Raw genomic sequence first — 25,807 nt, 5'->3', positions numbered from 1 at the left:
GATGGAGTTAGAGTCTGTCATACAGAGTGAAGTAAGTCAGAAAGAGAAAAAGAAATACAGTATGCTAACACATATATATGGAATCTAAGGAAAAAAAAAAAAAAAAGGTCATGAAGAACCTAGTGGCAAGACGGGAATAAAGACACAGACCTACTAGAGAATGGACTTGAGGATATGGGGAGGGGGAGGGGTGAGATGTGACAGGGTGAGAGAGTGTCATGGACATATACACACTACCAAATGTAAAATAAATAGCTAGTGGGAAGCAGCCGCATAGCACAGGGAGATCAGCTGGGTGCTTTGTGACCACCTAGAGGGGTGGGATAGGGAGGGTGGGAGGGAGGGAGATGCAAGAGGGAAGAGATATGGGAACGTATGTATATGTATAACTGATTCACTTTGTTATAAAGCAGAAGCTAACACACCATTGTAAAGCAATTATACTTCAATAAAGATGTTTAAAAAAAAAAAAAAAAAAAAAACCAAGTAAGGAAGAACATGAGAAAAAGAAAAGAGACTTACAGTTTTGCTTTTCTTCATTCCTTTCTCTCTCTCTTTTTTTGTAACTGCAAAAGAGACGGTCAATATTTAGCCACTGAGAAGAAATGAAGTGGTTATTTTCCCTAAGAATTTTTATAAACTTTTTTTTCTAATGCTCCTTTAGGAAATAGACTAACTTTGGCAGGTGGTAGTTACGTCTTCGCTCTCTCTCTCTCTCTCTCTCTCTCTGCTGTTGACATTCATTTCAAACAATCCTATCATTTATCCTTTTATGTGCATTTAAAAAAATCAATGTTCACAATTTTGATTGCCTTCTTAGGAATCTTCTGGTGACCTGTGAGAGTAAGATGGAAAATTGGAAAGAGGTCGTTGGGAGAGCAGGCACAGGGGGAAGAAAAGTAGGAAATTAATTGTATTCATTGCCTTAGTCCCTTCCCAGAGGATGCCTTCCGAAATTCTGCCTTTTATTTTTGAATTCATTTTTCCTCATTATTTAGATGCAACTGCAGCTGGTAAGAGAGCTTTTGATCTATATTTCATAGGTAAGTATTATTCATGTGAATATTCCTTTTCATTAGTATAGAAAATATAAGCTGCATATATCTCCTGGCTGAAGTCTCTGCCTCTCGTCCTTGCTTGCTGGTCATGAAACCGTATTTTAAAAATACGTCTGGTTTTTCATTAACAACAAAGATTAAATAGCAATGTGAAGCCTTCGTGATCTTCCCTTTTAATATCAGAAATAGACGCTTTCTTCTAGTCACAGGCAAAACCAAAACAAGATGTGACGGAAAAAAAAGAGTGTGTGTAAGTGGTCTAAGTGACTTCCTGCTAGGGAGGTGTATGATGTGTTGGTGGTGAGGCGCATATAACCAAAATCATCAACCCTACCCAATCCCGACACTTAATAAAACACTACCCAATGAAGACATCCTATTATCCTGAAACAAATGTCATTATTTGGAAAAAGATAACACATTGAGCTACTATGTGAGAAAATTTCTCATAGCTTTTCACCAGGCAATTAGGGCATAGAAGGGGGAAGAGAGAGAGAAGGAGAAAGAGAGAGAGAGAGAAATGGAGGTTCCCTGAAAAAAAAAAAAAAAACTGAACACAATCTGAATACAATGTGTATAATGGAGGTAAACTGACATTAAAGAGCACAGAGAGCTGAGTCCTAGAAACTTGAGATTGGTTAAGTAAAGCAGGCTCGTTCAGCTGGGCCACCTAAAGATGTGTGCGCGTGTGTGTGTGTGTATGTGTGTGTGTGTGTTTATGTGTGATGCAGGCAAATGTGAAGGGGGTAACACTATGAAGTTAGGATGGAGTGCTCAATGGGAAACCATTGAAAATGATCAGATGATTTCCGTCATACCGAGTTCCAGTTCTGATTGAAAACACTGGAAATCTAGTTCATAAGTGGTGTAGTCTGATATAGTCTGATAACATGCCTGTTGAGAAACGCAGACAGCTGATGGAAAGAAGAGTTTTGATGATGGACTTAATACTGTTGATGTTTTTCTTTTTTTTTTCTTTTCTTTTTATTTTTTTAAACTGTTCCCTGGGGTAATGACGTGCCCTTATAGCCTTGCTAAGATTAAGCTTTGTCATTTTTGCCTTTTTAAATTTTTATTTATTTATTTATGGCTGTGTTGGGTCTTCGTTTCTGTGCGAGGGCTTTCTCTAGTTGTGGCAAGCGGGGCCCACTCTTCATCGCGGTGCGCGGGCCTCTCACTATCGCGGCCTCTCTTGTTGCGGAGCACAGGCTCCAGACGCGCAGGCTCAGTAGCTGTGGCTCACGGACCTAGCTGCTCCGCGGCATGTGGGATCTTCCCAGACCAGGGCTCGAGCCCGTGTCCCCTGCATTGGCAGGCAGATTCTCAACCACTGCGCCACCAGGGAAGCCCTGTTGATGTTTTTAGATGATGGTTTGAGAAAGCTGGGGCTTGATTAGTACCCCTTCTGATTCTTCAACATGCAGCACCCAGTTAATGGAAATGAATCCTGCTAATGAATATACGCCCTTTACTCATTGGTCAAGAAATTAAAATGTCATGTAGTAGGGCATGCAGTAGTCGAGAAAGTTGTCCTTGGTGTGTCCTCTGTTTCTGTGTGTCATCTTCTGAAGCCACTTTCTTTTTTAGATGATTACTGTTTCACATAGCGTGAAAGGGCACATACAAAGTTAGTTAGCGGTTAGAATATACAAATGGATAAAAAGTGAATAACCCTCCTGGGTTTTTAAAATTTCTTTTGTAATCTGGGGCAACCCATACATTTACAAAGAGTAAAATGAATTTAATAGTCTTGTTTTTTAATGTTTCATTATTTTGTGAAAAATATATTACCTCAGACATTTAAAATCAATATTTTATTAATGTGAGAAAGTATCTTATTTCCTATTTCACTTTGATAACTGGAAAATAAAATTTTCTATAAAAGAAATGTAGTATTAGATACATCTAACTATACATAAAAGTATATCAAATAATATAAAATGCCATACATAGCTATGTAAAAATTTTACACAAGCACATGCACACATCATGACAAGTGGAATAATTTTTTTGGGGATTGGATTATCATGACATGGCTTTCCTGGTAGGCTGAGGCATGTTAATGCACCATATTAAAAAGATAACTTTCTTTTCTTTTCTTTTCTATGTGCTGTTGCTTCCTTCCTGACCCATCTTGAGTCCCATAGTTGATCATCTGAACTATTCTTTCACCAAAAGCCTTGACTTCTTTCATTCTTGTATTTCTGCAACACCTGCTCAATCAAAACACAAACGTGTTTTGAAGCGACAACCTTACTTCCCCAGTGCCCTGCTAGAGAAACTTACAGATCCTGCCAGGTTGGCACCACTACCCAATGCATCGTCTCCAAACTCCACTGTGTATTCAGAATAGATTCTCAGTCTTTCTTTTTCTTGTACTTTTCCTTTTCTTCAACTCAAAATCATCATTCTCCTCAAGTTCCCTTCAATTTGAGATGACAATTTTGTCTACTATTTCATCCAGAAGAGTTGGAAGCCATCAAGCATGATCGACCTCCACCTCTAATCATCTCTAGAAATGTATTCATAATAAAACTATGTGTATATAGTTTTATAGATATTATTATTTATATATTTCCCTATCTACCTTTTTTGTTCTCAGAGGTCTTTTTTTTTTGTTCATTCTCATAGGATAAGGTGTCCTTTAATGTCTTTCTTTCTAATGTATCTCTCAGCATATTCACTCACGCTGAAATTTCTCTCATTTCTCTTCTCCATCCTTATACAGGTTTCTTAATAGACTAATGTCTACTTTTCAGTTCCTCATCTCCCATTCCTGTCAGCCCATTCTTTAATTGACGTCGTTCCCACCAAGGTCCCAAATGATCTCTCAGTTGCTAACTCCAATGGATGTTTTGTAATCTTTTTTTTTTTTTTTTAATTGGACCTCTCTCCTGCATTGTTGTTTGCTCCAGGGAAATACTGTCCTCCCCTGGTTTCCAGCATACCACACTCAACTAGTTTTTTTGTGATCCTCTGTTTTTTTGTGATTTTTTTTTCTCTGCTTTTCTCTGAATGTTGATCCTCAGGGTTCAACTCTCAACTCTTCTTATCCCATATGATCTCTCTTTATGACTTCGTAACTCTCAGGTATTTCTCACCTGTCAGTGTTGCCAAACCTATGATCACATATGTCCCATCATCTAACTAAAATATCCTTCTGCTTACTCAGTGGATGCCTTACATTTTCGAATTTTAAAAAGCAAATTAATTCTCCCTTTTCCCTAAATAGACTGTCCCTTGATATTCTTTATGCTAGTTGTTGAGCCTATCTTTTGTCAAGTCATTAAAGCTAGAATTTTGACCATCATTCCTGACTCCTCCATTTTCTGCACTTTTCATATTTCTGTAATTATCAGTTACTACAAAGATAACTAATCTGGTTAATTAACTAATCTGCCTCAGTTGCTAATTAGGATCACCTGGGAAGTTTCAATGCTATACTAGCTCAATCAAAGCAGAATCTCTGATAATGGGGCCCGGAAATTTGTTTTTCTAATGGGCAGATGGGAACTACTTTTCTCAGTATTTCTCAAATATGTCACTTGTTTTTTATCTCCAGTACCACTGCCTCATTTTAGGTCCTCATCATTACTTATTGCATATGTCCTAACTGGCCACCCTGCCTCAGTCTCATCCCTCTGCAATCTATTATCAATCTGACCATCAGGGTGATCATTTGGAAATATAAATGTCACAATGTCATCCCCCTTACTTTTCTAATCCAGAACACTCTCCCCTGGTTTCAAACACTTTAATGGCTTCCCATCAAAAAAAGGATCACATCCAAGTTCTTCAGTTGGGCACCTGAGGCCTTATTTTACTCATCACTTGCCACTTTTTGCCTTTTATTTACCTTTCTCTGCTTCCCACAAAATGGACCCACTTATTCCCTGTACATACATATTTGTTTTCTTTCTTTTGTGCCCCTGCTCATGAGGTCACCTCTGACTAGAATGACCCTTTCGTGTTTAACTGTTAATCCTATTCATTTCATAAGTCTCGGCTTTGTAATCACTTTTTCCAAGCTGGGTTAAGTGCCTTTCCTCAGTTTCTCATAATGATTTCTGCCTAAAGAAATTACTGTTTTTACCACTTAAGTTTATAATGATCTTTTATATGCCTGCTCTCTCTTTGGAAACAATGACTGGTGCTTGGTCATCTTTGTACTCTCTGGTGTCTAGCATAATGTTTGGCATATATTAGATGCTCAGAAAAGGTTTGTTGAATAAATGAGTGAATGAGTAGTTAGAAGTCACAGCTGATAAAATAAAAATGGATACTAATAAATGTTGTGTCCTGAAACAATCAAGAGATTTAAAATAGAAAAGGATACTTACTGTACCTTGAGAATGGGAAACTGTGAAACCAGTAGAGAAGACCTTCTGTAGGTCTAGAATATATTAGAATTTTATTGACATTATTAGACTTACTCCTGCAGGTAATTTGCTTCTGATTTATACATTCATTTTGGAACTTTCTGGTCTTAATTTGGCTTCTTGAGGAGAAAAATGAATATGTAACTTGTCTATATTAATACTGGTCTGATTAGCAGTTATATTTCTCACATAATTACATGGTTTTTATACTACACATTAATCTCCTGTGAATTTGAGTTTATTGTCTGTATTTTTTTAGGGTCCAATCACCTTGAATAAATTTGTCAGTTTCCAGATCTGCCAAACTGAGTGATGTGATCAGTAATGAGATGCCCTTCAGCCTTGAAATTCTGAATTTACATTTTGTTTAATTGAAAAATGAAAATTCAATGTTGTATTAATGTGGTATACATCAAAATGTGTAGGGACTATAGATAAATTATTGTGACAAATTCTATCACATTTTACATTCTTCACACAAACTCTTGAGGGAAAAGAAAATTATCCATATATTTCTGAATCAAGGCATGTTAGGGAACATGGAAAATGTACCGTGAAATAAAAAGAATGCAACGGGGGTACAAAAGAATACAGAACTGAGACAAAATAGTAGGTTTATTCCAAGTTTTAAAGTAGCTATATTTAACACTTTGGTATAAACCCATTTTATCCCAAAGAATACCTGCCAAATAAATCACAGTCTGGAAAATAATTAATCTGAGAATCAATAGCCTGGGAAACAAAATCACAAGGAAGTGATTTTGCAGATGTTATTTTTTCCAAATATGCAACTATTTAGTCTGATATAAACTTTAGGATAGAAATGTATTAAGGAAGCTGCTTACTTAATTTTGCTCATTCTGCACCCTGTGATATTGAAATTGTTCAGGATTACTGGGCTCACATGTTGTAATGAGAATTGTATATAATTTACTATGTTTATTTACATATAATAAACTTTAATGATATTTGTGTCCAGTAATAGCAAATAGCAGATGCTGGTTTCTTCTAAGGAATGTATATATATTGTGTGTGTGTGTATGTGTGTATGTGTATATATATATACACATACACACATACATATATGTACCTCATATATATATATATACACATATATACACATATATATATGTATATATATTGTGTGTGTGTGTATGTGTGTATATATATATACACATATATATATACACATACACACATACATATATGTACCTCATATATATATATACACACATATATACACATATATATATGTATATATATTGTGTGTGTGTATGTGTATATATATATATACACATATATATATACACATACACACATACATATATGTACCTCATATATATAAACAAATAAATTTACATATATAAACATATATGTTATATGTGTGTATATATATACACATATATAATACACATACACACATACATATATGTACCTCATATATATATATACACACACATATATATACACATATACACATATATATATGTGTATATATATACACACATATATATACACACATATATATATACACATATACACATATATACACATATATATATGTATATAGATTGTGTGTGTGTGTATGTGTATATATATATATACACACATATATATACACATACACACATACATATATGTACCTCATATATATAAATATCTCATGTATAAATAAATAAATTTACATGTATAAAACATATATATGTTATCTGGTATCTGGTATTTCAAATTTTTGGTATCTCATACCACCTGCAATCTCTAGTTTTTGTTTCAAGAACTGATTTATTAATCATAAGTTTAATTCTTTTTTTTTTTTCATTATTGATTTTCTTTTATCTCTTAAATTTTATTTATTTATTTATGGCTGTGTTGGGTCTTCGTTTCTGTGCTAGGGCTTTCTCCAGTTGTGGCAAGTGGGGGCCACTCTTCATCGCAGTGCGCGGGCCTCTCACTATCGCGGCCTCTCTCGTTGCGGAGCACAGGCTCCAGACGCGTAGGCTCAGTAATTGTGGCTCACCGGCCCAGCCGCTCCGCGGCATGTGGGATCTTCCGGGACCAGGGCTCGAACCCGTGTCCCCTGCATTGGCAGGCGGATTCTTAACCACTGCGCCACCAGGGAAGCCCATAAGTTTAATTCTTGAACAAGACCTTTGTGATAGTATTGGCTGGTTTCTTGCCAAACATCTATTCACCTCTTTCTCTTTAGAAACAAAACTCAAAATTTTAGCTGGTTATATTGCTTCCTATAATAAAAAGCACATTGCTTTCCAGATATTTTAGCAGCTAAGTTTGACCATGGGACTGAGTCCTGGCCTTGAGCTATTAAAGAGAAATATTTGTGGGAGTTCTCTGAAAATTACTTAAAGGAAATTGATTCAGGGAGAAGTTTGTAATACCCTTCTACCTTTCCTCTTAGCTTTTAACCTGAAAATAAGTGATGATAGCTGCAGCACCAATAGCTATCTTGGAACATAAGGTGATCTGAGGGTGAGAAAAAAGGTGCTGGGATGATACAGAGGAAAGATAGGAACTCGGGTCCTTGAAAAAATTGTGGAGCCACCATTCTTACCTGTAATTTCTACTTTCAGACTTTTTCTACGTGTGAGAGAAATAAGATTCTATCTTGTTTAAGGCATTGTTATTTATTGTTGCTTTTGTTGTTAAGCAAGAATTCCAGTTGATCCCAAACTAGTACTTAGATTCTGGCTCTATCTGGTGAATCCATAGATCAGCATACCTCACTGCTAGCTATTGGTATGTGTTGTTAAGGAAAGATGGAAATCTATTACCCTTAATAAGGGATGACTTGTTATACCCCAGTATGACTAGGTAATAATCCACTTATTTATCTTTAACCTGTGAATTTGTGTCCACAATCTCCCTGGGAGATTACTGTTTTGTGTTGTGTCATTCTGATTTTGAGTTGGAGGGGCATTGTAAATCTACCTGGTAGGAAGAGTAACATCTTGCTTGAAATTGTGAATAAAGTGGACACTCCATTGCACAGAAACAGGGACAACCTTATACTTCCTATACAGTATCCTCAAACAGTCAATTCATTCATTCAACAAATAGTTTTTGAGTAGCTATTTATAGATCAAATAAGTTACAGGAAGGCTTTGTTATTTAGTCAACTAGTCTAATATCACATGGGTCACCTGTGAATTTGGAGAAAGTAGAAAAAAGAAAAGAAGAAAAATTGAACCGAATGAAAAAAGTATAAATATTTGCCCAAATAGGTGTCTTCTTTTTAAAAAACTTTTCCTGTGTTTAAAGACAGGACTCTAATCTGCATTTTCTCAAATGGCACCCGCCTGTGACTACATATATTAATGTCTAATATTAATGCTCAGATGACAAGCGTTCATATCTGCCATTACAGAATTTCTCAGTACCCCCGCCACAATGTCTCCCAGTTTTTTCTGGGAGTCCTAAGGGAAGGGTCTCACATAAACTTACAATCAGTTTGTTTATATTATTCACTTACTGGCTGTTATGGTGCTTGGAAAGCTCTTTGTTAGGAGTCTCACCATTCTCCCTCATGCCAGGATCTTCCAGGAGAACACTCCTCTCCTATAAAGGTGTCGTACCCAAGTTCCCTCTAGGTTACAAATCACCATGCTGCTGAAGGATACTGTATTCACCTTAAACTGCACCATGTTGGAGATTGACTTGTTCTATGCGGAAATGAGGAGAGTATTTCTCTAGCCAACTCTGTCACCTTGAAGTACTACTACTTATGCTCTGAGTATCACAAAGTCTCCTATGAAAACACTTCTTTGTGCTTTTATTTATAGCCCTCAGCATGCAGTCCTTTATTATGTTTTATCTCTTGTGTCTTCATTGGAAGCATCTGGGATATGAAGGTTCATCCCAACAGGTCTTTATTCTCCCACATACATCAACTCATGCTAATAGTTTGCAGGGAGGGCTACTACTCCCTCAGTTCATCAGACATAAGCAAATACTGAATCCTAGTAGGGTTCAAATGGGAACTCTACTACACCAGAATTTGACCTGGATTCAAGATGGCTTTGATAAAATAGCTAGTGGAGAATGAAGCTGTAAATCCTTGGTATTATATATATACGTATGTGTGTTGTGTGTGTATGTGTTTAATATATATATGTATATATATATATTTATACACACACATATATATAAAACTATATCCCACAAAACTTGTAATTTGTTTCAATATGATGTGCTTGATTCCGTAGGCAGTGCTATTTTCTCATTAAGTCATCTCTTTCAGTTGCAAAACTAACATCAAAGGAATGCCACATGCTATAACATGTATTTTACTTATTCTGCATTTATCTAGATATGAATATGAGTAATGTACTTAGTTGTAATATTTCCTTAAGCTACTCTTTTTCTACATGCTGAAAAACCTTCTATACATATATTCTTTTTGGATTTATTTCAAAGGTGACCCAATACGTTTTTTCCTTTTGCAGTCTTCCTTTAGTAAATTTAGCTACTGTTATTATGAGTAAAAGAGATAGGCATGGGTGGAGGAGATATGGAGAGGCCAGTACTTAAGTAGATAAACGCAATGTGAAAACAAGGAACTACTCTTTAATTATTGGCATAGAAAAAATGGCAAAGAAACAAAATTACTTCATGAACCACATTTTATCACCTGGCTAGTTGCAAAGAGCACGTTTTGCCTGTTTTAATCAAATGAAAATCTTAACCACCTGAATTTAGGGCTGTAAAGAATGTTTATAACAACTCAGGATCCTTGACAGTAATTACCACAGTACTAAAATGGTTATTTAGGTAGAAAGTGGTTAGAACCATTAAGAAACGTTTTATCTGGTTAACTGGTTAGGGAAAGAATTAAAAAAAATATTTTTTGTATACAAAATATTACAACATCTGAGAAGCCCAAGGTGTAAAGTGTATTCAACACTACCAACTGAGGTGGAAAGAAAATTCCGAAGCATGACAATCTAGAGCAATTGTTAGTAGCACCTGTGGTGGGGCTGAAGCTAAATAGAAATAGAAGGCATTTGTTTAATATATGATCTTGCTGAAAGAAGGATCCCAGCACAGTAGCTTTTTCCTTTTAAGATTAGCCAGATGCGGACGTTTCTAAAGACATAAGGATGGAGCCACAGAGAGATTACAAATGCTGGGAGAGAATGGCAGACACAGAGTAAAAGTGACTGACAAAATACAAAAGCTGTTTCCTCTTCAGTCATTTATACACAACTTGCACTAAATAAAAAGGTACATTGTATACATTAGCAACCCACATAGTCTGGTTCTTTCACTGCCCTGGCACGATTAGTAGAGACAATTTGGCCAGCGGTGTCAACTATTTACTTTTTCATCAACCTGATGTTTGATCAGCAATTCTTTAAAACTAACAGTAAAAGGGAAGCACACTCAGAAATTTAAGAAGTTTTGAATGGCAATCAGGTGTTAACCCTAGTCTATTCTATGAAAGGCTTATACTTCATCTTAGAAGCTGAGTGACTGCTCTTTTTTTGACAGTCAACAAGAAGCCATGCCTTAGACCTGTTTGGCTGCTGTCCTGGGTAGAAGAGTTTGGCAGCCCTAGGGAGATGAATTCTTCAGCCTCGGATCCGCCCAGAGTAAAGAAGCAACACCCTCTCAGCCACTACTCTGTTGCTATGAAACAAAAGACTAGGAAAGTGAACGAAGCAGGAAGTCCCGCCTTTTAGCCGGAGTCCGCTTTGGCTCCGGTTCCCAACGCTCACGCCCACCCGCCCACTCCTTATTGGTCAATTCCCTAGTGCCTTGCATCCTTTCTTCCATTTCCTTTCCCTTTTCCACTTTCGTTCTCGGGTGAGTCCAGTCCCGCCATTTCCCTCCGAATCCCTTTCCATTTGGGACGTGCGGCAAGCGGGCCTTCCTCTGGGGCCATTGTGTACTGTGGGAGACGTGGACCGGGTGGTAGCGCGAGGAGGACGGGCGCCTCCCGCCCATTGGCACCGCCCGCTGTCGGGCAGGGCACGGGTGCTCGGGATTGGCCCAGTCGCGCGCGGCCCCGCCCCCGGTCCCGCCCCGCGGCTGGCTCTCTCTGTGTGTATCCTACAGGGGTGGGGTGGCCAGCGAGTGGTCTCTTCCTCCGGCTAGTGCTGCTGCAGCGTCCCGCGGCCTCCCCGAGAGCCGGGCGGGAGGGGAAAGCGGGCGTGGACTGGTCTTGACGGTAATTGTTGCGTTTCCCTGTCTCGAAGGCCGGTGCTCTGGGTCACTCCTTCCTCGGGAGCGGGGTTTTCACCGCGATTACACACTCCCTGCCCGGGCTGCCCACGCACCCTGGGCTCGTGCGCGTACAGTCGGACCCGCGCACACGCGTGTCTCTGGGCAGCTACTGCGCCGAGAGGCCAGGAGGGAAGGGGGCGCCGGGGAGACTCGACGCTGCTTTCCGCCCTGGGGGCCCTGGGGCAGCCAGGCGCGGGCCACAGAGGAAGAGGGGACAGCCCCGGCTTCCAGCTGCTGTCGCCGCCGCCGTCACAGTTTGAAGAGGGGTATTTAAAGCCCGGACCTGGGCAGGGCCAGGGAGGGAGGAAGAGGGAGTAAAGGGAGACGGGCGGCTGGGATTGCAGACAACCCGGGGAGCCGAGCGCAGAGCGCCCGAGACGGACCGGGCTGCGGACGCTGGAGGCGCGAGGCGATACTTTGTCCTTTCTCTGTCTACCTTCCTCCCCCAGCTGTGATCCGAGAGTGGCAGGGGAGGGGCCTGAGCCGGGAGGAGGCACAGATGTCCCGAAACAAAGCTTTGGACCCCTTACCCCCACCCCACTTGGATGAGACAAGAGGCGAGGAGCGAAAGAAGTGAACTCTCTCCTCCTTTCTGTGCCCGCTCTTGTCAGTTTCTCACTCTCTCTTTTAAAATGGGTTATTTGTGTGTTGGTTTATTTGGTTCTTAACTTGGGCGCAACTCCTCAACCGCGTTGGTTAAAGAACTGTGTGTTCGTGTGTCCATGTTCATGAGTCCGTAGTTGGTGGTTTTAGCGGGTAAAATCCAAGTCCTAAGCCTTTGTTGACAGCAGACTTGCCCCTTAAAGCTCCTGTAGAATTATCTTTACGTTTATATAACTTGACGAAATCTAACAGAGTGAAAGTGCGGTTTTTGAGGGAGGCTCCCAAAAGGTTTTCTGGGGGCTTCAGTTCTAGTCTTTTGAATTGGGATTAAGGCAGGGAGGGGAAAAACAGAACAGTGTGTTCTTATCTAGTTGGAGGAAATCTATATAAGTTTTTATTGTTATGAGTTTGGTATTAATCAAGCCTTCACTACTTGCATCTTTAACTCTTAGTGTTCCAAAAACAAATCTAAGGTCATTGCTACTAAACCTGTTTGTTGTGTGTAAAGATTGAGAGTGTAAATTCACACGTTATTGAAAAGTTGAATCTGGGGCCCTGGATTTTGTTCTCACTGATGGAGGAGGATGTAGTGGGTACAAGTTAACCTGTTTTCTGTTGGGTAAATATTTTCATGACCAACTAACTTTTTTTTTTTTTTTTTAATTTCCCTTTCAGAGAACTAAGATTCCAGATGGCAAATTCTATGAATGGCAGAAACCCTGGTGGTCGAGGAGGAAACCCCCGAAAAGGACGAATTTTGGGTATTATTGATGCTATTCAAGATGCAGTTGGACCCCCTAAGCAAGCAGCAGCAGATCGCAGGACTGTGGAGAAAACTTGGAAACTCATGGACAAAGTGGTAAGTTCTGTCTGACCGTGTCTGTATACAGCAGGTTGACCCTGGATGTGGCTGGTTTCTCCAGTTTTATTTGTACTGTTACTTAATAATAGTTTTTGTTGTAGCAACAATCTTTTGCTTTGGATTGACCATCTTTCTTATATCTGCTCTGGGTGTTTAGAAAAGTTGGGTTCAGAGCTAAGACTTGTTTTTTTACCTTTTGTCCTACTCTTCAAGGTTCAAAGTTCCTCTATGTGACTCAGATATGCAAAGTTTTTACTGTTGGCTGCTCTTTGTTGGTGCATGGCATAGAATAGTTTGGATGTGTTCGTTACATCTTATGTAAGGTTGTCTTGCTGTTAGATAACAAAAGAGTGTATACAAGTAATTTAAGAAAAGTCTCTGACGGACCACTCATGACAACCATAGTGTATGATGCTGAGAATGATTACTGGGGAAAGAACCAGATTAGTCCTTAAGTGAGGAAGCAGTGTTTGAGAGTTTCCATTTTCATCTTTGAGAATTCATCTTCATTAAGGAACTTTTTTGCTGTTGTTAATGATAGTTACAGTTTCTTTCATCTATTCCATTTTGAAACAGGAAACCTTTTTGATTGCACATTGTTTATTGTGAAAGGAAAATTTATGATGGAGGTGGTGGGACTGAGAGTATCAGAAACTTCTGTGGTTTCTGCATGTTGCTTTCAGATTAACTACAATATTATAAGAAGAAATCATGCTGGCTGTCAGTGCCCAGAGAAGTCTAGGCAACCTGAATACTTCACAGGGGTCTATGGAGAAAACTGTAGCTGTGTCCTATTTTACTAAGTAGGATTATGAAATAAACATAATTAAGATGTAGCTTGCTGTTGTGCAAAATTAATAGTTTTTCTCTTGAAGCAGTAGTACTGTACCCTATATATTGGTAAATGTTTGTAGCGCCTTATGGTTTTATTTCATAGATATTTGGGGCTAATTATAAAGTTAGTTGATGCAGGGCTCTTGATGTCTTTATAAATGCAGAAATGGAGGTTTAAAAAAATATTTTTTTGTAGGTGTGTGCTAAAGCCTTCACAAAGTCATATGGTAGCAGTCAACTTTACTTTGGTTTGTAACAGTGTTCAAATATTTGCCGCAAAAAGCCACTGTCAGTGGTATTAGCAATACAGGAAGGGGATAAGATTTACTTTATTTTCATTTATCCTTATGAAAAGCACAGATGGGTAGATGAACAATGGACCTGGCATTATATGGCTGGTGATGCTAAAGGCAGAGCCAGAATATTTTTGTTAGATAAATATCGTTAGTTTTAGGCTTCAGTGTGACCTATTTAAGCTTCTGCCAATTTATTCAAATTGTGATATTAAAGTGCTCCAGACAGAATGATGTCATAGTGTCAGAACATTGCAACTTGCTGCTTGAGGTCAGGTTTTGATTTTAACATTGGATACTTAAGAATGAGAAGCATGCAGTTGGAAAAATTGTATATATTTGACAGGCACAATACTAGCTGTCTTTGCTTTTCTAAGGAGTAAGCAATTTAAGGTCACTCTCATGCCTGAACCGTTAGTTGGGCATAAGAGAAGGAGATTCAGGGTTTTTCTTTAACTTATCTGTTATATGAGTGTGCAAAAATGGGTCAGATTCTACCAGGGAGCTGCTCCTCTCTCCCCACCCCTTCTTTGAGTGGTCAGAATTTGTACAATTGTGAGTAAATGTTAGAACATCAAATGAAAAAGATTTATATAAGGAAGTGGTAAACTGTAGGTAATATAGAGTCATTATTTTTGAAACATTAAAAAATGTGTGTGTAATTTTGGTCTGTAACCGATTGTTAACCTAAGTTTTATCCTCTTTTAATTATTTCACCATGGGTTATGGTAAAATAGATGGTTATTTGATAGTTAAGCTTCTGCCATTGTTTGTTTTGTTAACCCTTTTGTGGGTTTGTGTTTAGCCTTTCCAATTGAGAAACTTGACTCACAAGGAAATCTACTACCTAAAGTCTCTACTTAGTGGAATGTGGGTATGGGGGTTGGCCAGAGGTGCATTGTGTGGCTTTCCCTATTTGTCTTCATTATTTGTCAAGGCTGAAAATTGTTGTGTTCATTTATGAATGCATTCGTGGGCTTTGTGGAGGGAAACCGTATAAATCATTTTAAAAGAGTCCAGTATGTTTATTGCTACTCTATCTCACAGTAATAAAAAAGCATTGGTAATTACTATTTGGAAAGTCTATTTTATTTAATTGTGTAATGCAGAAGAATCACCCACATGTGTTTGTCTTTCCTTCCTTGTCAGTGGTGAAGGAAGTGGTTCATAATATCAACACTGTCCTGGTGATTACATCAGGAACTTTATTATTAGTCCAAAAGTTAACCCCTTGACACATTACCTGTTTTGTAAAATAACTGCAATAGTAGGAGTTTAGCTTCTGAATAACGGAAAGTAGTAACGTTCAACTCTAACTGGTAGTTATGTAAAAGGCAAGATTAAGCATTTGGCATTTTTTCTTTATGAAGCCTCTGCAACAAGGTCAAACCTTAGAAGTGTAAATTTGTAAACAAGCTCCAAGTACAGTATGTCGTCTCAGCCACTTATAAAGTAAAATAACATCTCACAGGGCAATGAAGCAGTCTTAGACTGTAGGGGAAATATCTAGTAAATGTGTAGTTACACCATTCCCTGGCCTCTAGAATTTAAAACAGTCAACTGAAATTCCAGTTCCAACTAATTGTTATGTTTTCAGAGGGCAGGCTTTCTATACAAGGTCACTGAGAGTGGGAGGGAGTAATTGCTCAGCTGTGTTCCTTGTAAGATGTAAAGTGTTTTGTAAGAAAACATCGGTGGCACAGACTTAGCAGAGTACATTTATTGAGAAAAAGAATAGTAGCATATCCCAAAGCATCTCATTTAGACATATTTTCTGGTTTTAGTTCTACGTGTCAGTGTAAATCAATAGCTGACCCCAAACTCTTCAGGTCAATAGATGCCTGTTTGATATAGTGACAGAACTGTTACTCATGAATACACAGGAAGGTTCAAATACACCTGAAATGTGGAGTCTGTCCCAAAGCTCTTACAGAGATGGAGGTTCTTTTTTTTTTTTTTTTTTAAACTTTGGGTTTGTTTGTTTGTTTATTTTTATTTATTTATTTATTTATTTATGGCTGTGTTGGATCTTCGTTTCTATGCGAGGGCTTTCTCTAGTTGAGGCAAGCGGGGGCCACTCTTCATTGCGGTGCGCGGGCCTCTCACTATTCGCGGCCTCTCTTGTTGCGGAGCACAGGCTCCAGACACGCAGGCTCAGTAATTGTGGCTCACGGGCCTAGTTGCTCCGCGGCATGTGGGCTCCTCCCAGACCAGGGCTCGAACCCGTGTCCCCTGAATTGGCAGGCAGATTCTCAACCACTGCGCCACCAGGGAAGCCCGAGATGGAGGTTCTTAAACACTTAAACATTTCTTGAGGACCTACTGTGTTTCTCTGAAGTGCTTATTACCTGCGGATGCAAAGCTATACAAGATATAACTCTGCCCTTGACCTGTCAAGGAACTCAGAGACCAGCATCAGAGCCAGGCATATAAGTGGATAATTGCCATGTAGTATGGAAGGGGCTGTAATACAGACCTATACAAAGTACAGTGGGAGCAGTCGAGAACATCTGTCTTGTTTTTCTGGCCACTGCTCAGACTGTTGTCTGTCTGGATTCTGCTGCCCACTGCCTTTAGGAATAGCATTATTGTACTCTTGTTGGAAATGCTGTGGTGAGGGTAAGGAAATGATTGCTAATCAGTATGGTAGGAATGATGATTTATTAATGTGAGGTTCCTGAGCATGGTTTTCACAAGCATCTTAGCCAGGTGATGGAAAGTGGAAGAAACAATTTTCCATCTAATAGATACTAAATGTACTGAGCGTACATGGCTGTTCAGGAAATTAAAAAGTAATTAATTGATGCCAAAGAGCAAAGCAAGTTGAGTACCTGCCTACGTTTTTGTCTTGCTGTCCTTGTCATTCATTTGAAATTACATTACTGAAAGAGTTTTAAAAACATTTAAAAAGTGATGATACCGAACAGCCTTTTCCTGCTTTTTACCCTCAGTACATTTAGTACATTTGTCAAGCTTGGAATATAATTTATTCTCTATCTTTATAATTTCACTTCAACCATAATATATTTTAAAGTTTGTCAATCAAAAATGCTTAAATTATATGCAGCTATTAAAAAATAAGAGTAAGTATTCTTTTCTAAGTTGAATTACTCATACCTCTGAAAAATATTGCATGTGGAATATAATTCGGATTTTGGATGCCTATTGTTTGTGTTTGTTCAGTTTGAGAATATCGGTCCTTGGGCCCTTAGAACAGGGAATATCATTTATTTGAATTATTCTTCACATATTTCTGTTTCCTTAGTGAGGTTGTTCTATATTAGCAGAATCATGGGCCCTAGTAGACTTTGATAGATGGTAACACATTACGTGTCTGGGTTATTTTGTTTACTACTGAGTTAGATCCTGATTTGTGCTTAGATAAATGAAGTGATCCCAAAGTTTGCCTCCTGTCACTTCTAGGTAAAGCTTTTGGATAAAGTAAAAGATTTAAAGGAATCCTCCCAAGAGTTCCCTGGGTTTTTATCCGTGTGATATGGAGCATACCTTTAGCAGAAGCCTTAATCAGTTATTATCTTTTAACTCCTGTAGAATTTTAACCATTCAGATTTTGAATCAAATTCTTTCTTTCTTTCAGAGTTGCTTTCTGTGCTATCTATTTATTTCATCATTCATTTATCATATCCTAAGTATGGAAAGATAGAGAATCATAGATAACCATGTTATCCTGTAGGGTGTAGTTAAGTGCTGTAATACGGTGTAAATAAAGTGTAACACAGCATCTGGTAGATGTGAGTGTTGCTTGCTGGGGTGAAAAGTTGGTGTAGAATGCAGCATAGTGGAGGTATTATCCAGCTATTTTTTAGAGGATGTTTTGGATTCCAGTGAAGTGAGGACACATCAGGCAGAAGGAATGATGAGTAAAGGGAGATTGCTGAGTGAAAGAAGGTTAGTTAGAGAAAGATGAAGAGGCTTTGACTGTTTTGTCAAGGAATTTGGACTTTATTTGGTAGGCAGAGAAACACTGAGATGTTTGAGCAGAGTGAGAGAAAGTCAAGGCTATGCTGTGATAAATTACTGTCTTGACTCTAGAAAGGATGAATTAAGAGAAAAAAGAAACCCTTAAAAGTAGAAATAATGATCAAGAGGAATTAAAACAGACTGGGCAAGAAATAATGAAGGGCTGAGCTAGAGAATTGACAGTAGATATAGCAAGTGTTGGTTCAAACGTGGGAGGCATTTTGGAGTAAAATCTAAGGTCCTGGTGACCCTTCAGAGATAGAGGATGAACGAGAAGTTGAAGTGAAAGTGACTCTTGAGGTTTTCAGCTTAGTTGACTCTAAAGGCAGTGATGCCCTTAATGAGATAAGAAACATAGGAAGAAAAAGAGGAAGCTTGGGGGCTGGTGCATGGTAAGTTTGTTTTTGGCCATGTCGAGTTTGACTTGCCAGAGTGAAATCCATTTTGAAGTCAGAAAATTGAATGTGCAGTTAAAGAGAGAAGTTGAAACTAGAGACATATGTTTGGTAGATATGCCCATAGAGGCAGCATTTCAAGCTATAGAACAACAAGAGAGTTGGAGGGCAGAATAGAAGGTGAGAGGTGCAGAAGAAGTTAGAGATTGGAATTCTCGGCTGTATTGGGTGTGTATCTATAATTAGATGGCAGTGAAGGAAAGAGAATCCTGCAAAGAACAGTGATGAGACAGACAGGAGAAGAATGAGAGCATACTGATTTCCTGAGTAGAGATAGCTTTAATGAGGAGATAGTTTCAAAGTCTGAGAAAACCAAGTTCAAATGGAGAAAACCAAGCTGAATGAAAGTTTAAGAAGTCATTGAATTTCTTGAGTCGAGTCCATTGTTGATCTTTCAGTGTAGTTTTGCTTATGTGAGAGCTAGATGAAAACGAGTATGTGGATTATTTTAAAATTGTTCTAGAACTGGGACAACTAGTGCAAAGAAAGAAAGTTCTGATAGATAGCTTGAGGGTTTGAGCAGAGCATAACTTTGTGTGTAGGTGCTATTGGAGAAGTTCACGGATTTAGGGGAAGGAATGTAGGTAGGGAGTGATTTAAGATGTAAGGGAAGAAGAAATAATTGATAAAGTGGCATCCTGGATTACAATGTGAGAAGGAGAGGCTAAGAACAAGTAGAAGGGTAATCCTTGGTAGATAACTGTAACTTCCGCTTAGATAAGAGGGAAGTAAGGAAATATACAGAGACGTTTTGGGGAATTTTAAAATTTTATGTTGGGTTGTCAAGAAGTGATTTAACTTGTAACATTTGTAATGTCTAAATCATGTTTTAAAATTGTATATTATAGAATAAACAATATATATTTAAACTAGTTTTATAGCAATTAAGTGCATAAATAAGTAAAAAATTGAAATGGAAATCAGTCCTGAGCCTTTATATTAAGATCACCTTAAAAACATGCTGTGACTTAAATGATGCCACAATGCTGTTTTTATCTACTCTGCTTGGGCATATATTTAAGATTTTTTAAAATGTATTTGTAAATGCTGATTTTCTCCTAGTAATTAAAGAAGCATTTTGAAAATATCCGACTAAATTTTTAGCTTTTTAACATATTAACATTTAAATCATTGTTAAGCTCACACTGTTTTCTAAGAGGAATTACAAAAAATAGTTCTTAAGTATTCTACCTTTTAAATGATTCCAGATCAGCTGAGTACCTATGTACTGATTCCAAATCAGGAGTAGTGACCTGGGCTTATTAACCTTATTTGCTCCTATTCTGTACAAAACAGGAGACTTTTTAAGGATTTCAGGTAGTATAACAAACTTTAGGAACTAAATAAAAGAACTCTTAATGATCCCCAACAAGGTGGCCAGTGCCCTTGGTCTAATTCTAATATCTTTGCAAAACCTGCAGGGATTTTGCCATGTTGTGGTATAATATGGAAGGAGAAGAAATCCTAAAAAGTTGCCAGTGCCCAGTATGTGTCAGGTATTGTGCAGAGCACTTTACATTTCCTCTTCTGAGAATTTGTAACATCTTTAGAAGTTTTCATGGTTTCCAGAAGAAGAAACTGGCCCAAGGTTGTAAAGCTAGTAACTGGCAGGGCTAGATCCCAGGTTTGATTGATTCTGATGCCTATGTTTATAGTATGAAGATTCAAGCACGCTGCTTGAATCTTCCTCTTTCCAAGAGAAGTAAATCAAAAGGATCTTTACCCCCTATATTTGAAATGATCAAGTTCTTTTCCAAGCTTTGTATTCATTTGTAGACAGGTTTATTCAATATAGGTATGGATATCCTGTTTGTAATATTACTTTACTTGTGAGAGGTTCCTCCTTAACTTGTTCCTTTCCTCCTTTCCTCCATTAAATATTTATTGTGCATCTACTATATGCAAGATCCTACATTAGGTGATGGAGATAGACCAGTAAGATAGATATGTGAACAAATGAATAGTGAACAAATGAATACACAATTGACATCTTAATTACAACTAGTCAGTTATTTAATGGTGCTTTTTATAACAATAAAAAGGTTATAAAGAGGTTATAAAGGTTATAAAAGGTTATAAAGGTTAAAGGTGTCTTTCTAAAGAAACCTTCTTTGAAAACCATAAAAGAATTGGTAGTTTCCCCCAAATCCTGCTATGATTAATTTCTAGACTCATAACCAGTTAGTTATATGCTAACCTTCTTGTTTTGCCCAATTAATATTCTATGTAGAAAGAGTTCTGTTTTATTTTTATATTTTTAAAATTTTATGCTGTATAAGTTTTTATGCTTTTATATACTTAGTGGTGTGATTTGCTGAACTAAACTGTAAAGAACCCAAAGAACTCACAGATACTTTTTTGTCATAATGACATACTTTTAAGTAACTGCAATAAGGAGTCTCTTACAGCAGTTACGTGAGGAGCACAGACAAGGGATTCTTTCAGGCTTCCCATACTGTCTTTAAAAAATGGGATATTTCGTTTCGCAGATACATGATTTAATATAACTGAATGCTCCACGAGGTGAGGTGTGTTTTATAATGAAAGTCTTTTATGGTATGCGCACAATTCCTTACTGTTGAAGTTTCCATTTGCTTCAGTAGAATTTCTTTCATAGGTTTCAGGGGCTGGTTTGAACCTTGTTTGCAGAAAATATGTTAGCTGACCTAATACTTCTTTGTTACCTTTTGGCTGGAAATTTTAATTAAAACACAGTCAAGAAACTGTTTAAATGCAAGAGTGTTCCAGAATAATTAATGGCTTTGAAGATTCTAGTAGCCCTAGTAAATCCTGTGTTTATATTTGTGCCTTTGCTTTGATATGGTTGAATATATATTTTATGTATATGAATACATATTCATGTATTTACTGAAATACACATGTAGTGCCATATTAAATATAAAATACATATTTTTATGTATGTGAGACGATGCATATATAGACATATACAGAGAGGTCTACTTAAAAATCTTTAAATACATTTTCAAGAAATACATCAGGCAGTTGTCTACTGTTACGGAGACAGTGCCTGACTTGTAAGTCCAGACAGCAGGGTTCTGAGCAGTAAACTTAACTAGGTTCCATTTCTGTGTTTAAGTATTGTTATGTCACAAGGAAGGAGTTGGTCTTGGTGACCTCCAAGGTCCTCTTTAACTCTAAAATCCTTTGAGCCAATGACTATAATGGAATTTTTAGCCCAATTCCAATACTAAATGTTTTACCTTTTAGTTCAAAAGCAAAGGGTAATGAACCAATCCTTTAATGTACCAGTTGGTGCCCTAAAAAGTCCATCAGTGTATAATGAGACTGTAGATGTGTTCTTTGTGAAAGCTCTCCTGTGTTGGGACCCGCTTTCATTCTAGGGAGTGACTTAGATATTTCTAGAAGAAGTCTGAGTCATTCGAATCTGAACTTGAACCTTAAATGGTGAGCTTGATTTTTCTCCTTAAAATACTGGTTTTAGAAAAGCAATTTTTCTCGCCCTGGCTTTCGCAGTTCCTTGCACATAGCAGGCACTCAATAAATATTTATTGAATGGAATTGAATTTGACCTGCTAGGAAGTCATAGTCCTGGCATAGGGTTATTCATTTTCGGCAATTTTCGGCAAAAGTTGTCATAAATCACAGAGTTTAATACTAATCCAACTGATGAACTGCACAGTCAGCGGCATACAATAGTAGTTCAGCATTTTATGTTGCACTTGCCCAAGTGCAGATTTAGAAAACTGTGTGGCCTTCAAAGGCCTTGATGAACTGACTCTAGCCTATTGAAGATCTCCTCATTCCACTCACCCAGGGGCTCCAGTGCCCCCACCTTTTAGAATGACTGCACTGACTGCTCTTCACACACCCTACTCTCTGGGGCCTCTCAAGCCTCTGCACATCCCTTTGCCTGGAATATTCCTTTTGCAAATTTAGGTATGCTTTTCATGGCCCTGCCACGTAGATGTGTCTGCTTCATTCCTCCTCTAGCATTTTGTAGTCTCCTCCATTATAGCACTCTGATTCTCCTGTCATTCTTTTCTAAGCCACCAGTCTTTTTCACTAGAACACTCCTTGAGGACAGGTGTGTGATTTATTCATTGCTGTACTCCATAGGGCCCGAAACAATGCCTGACACATAAATGTGTGTAGAATTAACAAATGGGTCCTCAAGTTCATGTAAATTCGCAAATGGAGTAAAATAAAAATGTAAATGATTTAGCCAGGGATCATTAATTATATGCCTAATTCTGATTAAATTGTGATATAGTTAGAAAGAAGATCAGCCTGAGATTCATGAGATGCAGACTCTTGTGTTGGATTAATGATTTTTCAATAGTCCCTTAATCTTTGTAGTTCTTAGTTTCTTTATCTGAAAAATGAATGGATTGGACAGGCTCTTTACTAAGATCCCTTAGAGCAAGAATTACATTGCTCCTAAGTTAATTATAGAGAACTAGGTCTCTTCTGCCAGACTCCTTAAGGCATGAAGTATGCTCTAGCCATCTATAATTTCCTGGCACTAAGCTCAGTACCTGGTATATAGTAGTTATTCAAACAATTTTACTGAACAAATCAATACTCAGATAGAATTATAATTTAAATAAAACAAATGAGAAAAAGGCCAGGTAGCAAATAGTAAATTAAAAATCTGTAACATTTAAAAGAATCTATTAAAGAACAGTAATTTGGAATGTCTGAAAAATTTTTTATCAGTTAAAAAATTCACCAGTTGGAGGAAGTGAATTTAAAACTGCCTAGCCCCCTAACTACAAGTTAATAATTTATCAATCTGTGACATGTTGTACCAAGTTTTATGTTGCTGAAATTAAACTGCCTGCTGTAGGATGTTGGTGGTGATATTTTTGAAATTTGTGTATACTCGTGATATTATCTTTTAGTTTTAAGAATTGAAAAACCATCTTGTTTCAAGCAGGATTTGTTAAATCATTGATATATTCGGGACTTTATCTGTCTTTAGGGGAGAAAATACTATTATATAGTTCAATCACGAAAATAAGGAAGTAATATAATAACATCTGTGTGTAAAAATACATATAAAGAATTTCAGAATCAATCAACCAACCATCTATACATCCATTTATTAGTTCTGTACTGTATGCTAGACTGTTCTGCTTTAGGCACTGTGTACAAAGAGGAGGGAGATAGAACGCCCTTAGTTAATGTGAGAAATGGTTGTCTTAAATTAGGGGCTGATGCTTGATAGTTTGAGCCAGATTTTTTTCCCCCACAGAAGATATGGTCATTTCTCAAAGGAAGCAAGTGAGAAAGTAAGTTTAAGAGTACTTTTTCAGTTGTCATTTCCTTGATTTATTGTGTTTGTGGTTCTTGAAATTATTAATGTTCAACTCTTTTTCATTTGGCCTGGGCACTTTTATCAGTACCCAAAAGTGGATCCGTGTTTTGTGGAACCTGAAATTTAGAGTGGTCCTTTTAAAGAAAAAAGTACAAATACAAAATTGGGTATGAAAAGAAAGACCATTAAAAGAAATGGTTAAGTCCACAAACATCAGAGAAATAATCTAGACTCTGTACACTTTACTTATTTATTTTTAAAAATTTATTTATTTTATTTATTTACTTTTGGCTTCATTGGGTCTTCCTTGCACGCGGGCTTTCCCTAGTTGCCGTGAGCGGGGGCTACTCTTTGTTGCGGTGCGCGGGCTTCTAATTGTGGTGGCTCCTCTTTGTTGCGGAGCACGGGCTCTAGGCGCGCGGTCTTCAGTAGTTGTGGTTCTCGGGCTCTAGAGCGCAGGCTCAGTAGTTGTGACGCACGGGCTTAGTTGCTCCGCGGCATGTGGGATCTTCCTGGACCAGGGCTCGAAACTGTGTCCCCTGCATTGGCAGGCGGATTCTTAACCACTGCGCCACCAGGGAAGCCCTCTGTACACTTTATGGTTTGATTCTCTTCCATTGCCCACGTATGCCTCCAATTCAGGGTACCATTGGACACATTCAAATTACGAAATTTAAACGTGACCTTCCTGCTCCTGTGCTCGGCTGGTCAGCACCATGGACACTTGAAATATTCCCGAAGCCATTCTTGTATCACAACTGCTGACAATGATTTAACTAGTTCCAGAAGTGACTGCCTTCCTTACATGTACCTTCCACTTAAAGCCAAACTAGTGTATTTCAGCTCAAATTCCCATTAGCCAGACTCCAAAAATGCCCCCAGCTCCTTCAGTGCCACCCAACAGAAGGTTAAGTTTGACAGAAAGAATGTTGTACTGGGAAAAAGACAGAAATCTTAACTAATTGTATGTAAAATATCTTGCTCTTGAAAACTTTAGATGAGACCTTTAGAAGAGGGCCAAGTGTCTGAGGGACCCTCAAGCTTACGCTTCATGAGCTTCTCAGTAACTCTGCTTTGATGTGTACATTTTGCCTTTTGTAAGAGTGTGTGCCTTTACACTATGTACACACTTGTGCAATTCCCAATGAGTTTATTTAAACAGTCGTTTAATTGGATGGTTCTTTATGCTGTGATTGGAGGGGTAAGAATGAGAGATGGGTAAACTTACTTATGACTAAATCACATGAACATGTAGAAAGAAGTGAATGTAGTAGTAGAATTACTACCTTTTCGTGCTAGCAGAAGGTATGGTTCTGCAGGCAGCCCTGAACGCCCCAGTCGTTGGGTGGCACCTGATGGAATGACTGAACCGTTATGTAACATGTGTTTCTAGGCCTGGGATGTAATGTGAGGAGGTGGAAAAGACTTGTTCTGACCTGACACCCATTTACTACTTAATAATTCAGTTATTAAAAGAGCACCTGTTTTTAGTCTTCTCAGGGTTCGGGAACAATACACCAAAACATAAATTAAAATCTATCAAAGAGCCTTAGCTGGGAAAGTAATCTCTGAATGTGAAATGTTAAAATGGGCCAGCAGATGAGGCCCATTCCCTCATTTTTGTTTAAAAAAGAGACTGTTAGTGATATATAATAATTAGCACATTGGTGTTCTGTTAAGCCGTGAACAATGGGATGTTGAAGAGAGAATGAAAACTTTAGGGGTTGAAAGTTAAGGTCTGACATAGAAAAACTGAATGAGAAGAGAAGAAAATAGTATTTAATTGTATGAAAACAGATGGGA

At 38.0% G+C, this 25,807-nt stretch overlaps 1 protein-coding gene across 1 annotated transcript in view; it reads left to right on the top strand.

Annotated features, from left to right (window-relative positions):
- Positions 1 to 11,513: 11,513 nt before the first annotated feature.
- CBLB (Cbl proto-oncogene B) overlaps positions 11,514 to 25,807 on the top strand; it is a 208,409-nt gene continuing 194,115 nt past the window's right edge. Inside the window, exons 1-2 of the mRNA XM_061194148.1 lie at positions 11,514 to 11,621; positions 12,956 to 13,139. Coding sequence (XP_061050131.1) covers positions 12,972 to 13,139 — 168 coding nt within the window. The 5' untranslated portion in view covers positions 11,514 to 11,621; positions 12,956 to 12,971. The remainder of the gene's footprint in view (positions 11,622 to 12,955; positions 13,140 to 25,807) is intronic.

Source organism: Eubalaena glacialis, chromosome 6, assembly GCF_028564815.1.
Source record: "Eubalaena glacialis isolate mEubGla1 chromosome 6, mEubGla1.1.hap2.+ XY, whole genome shotgun sequence".
NCBI lineage: Eukaryota > Metazoa > Chordata > Mammalia > Artiodactyla > Balaenidae > Eubalaena > Eubalaena glacialis.
Note: the sequence above shows the minus strand (reverse complement) of the source record. Positions and strands in the feature narration are given on the sequence as shown.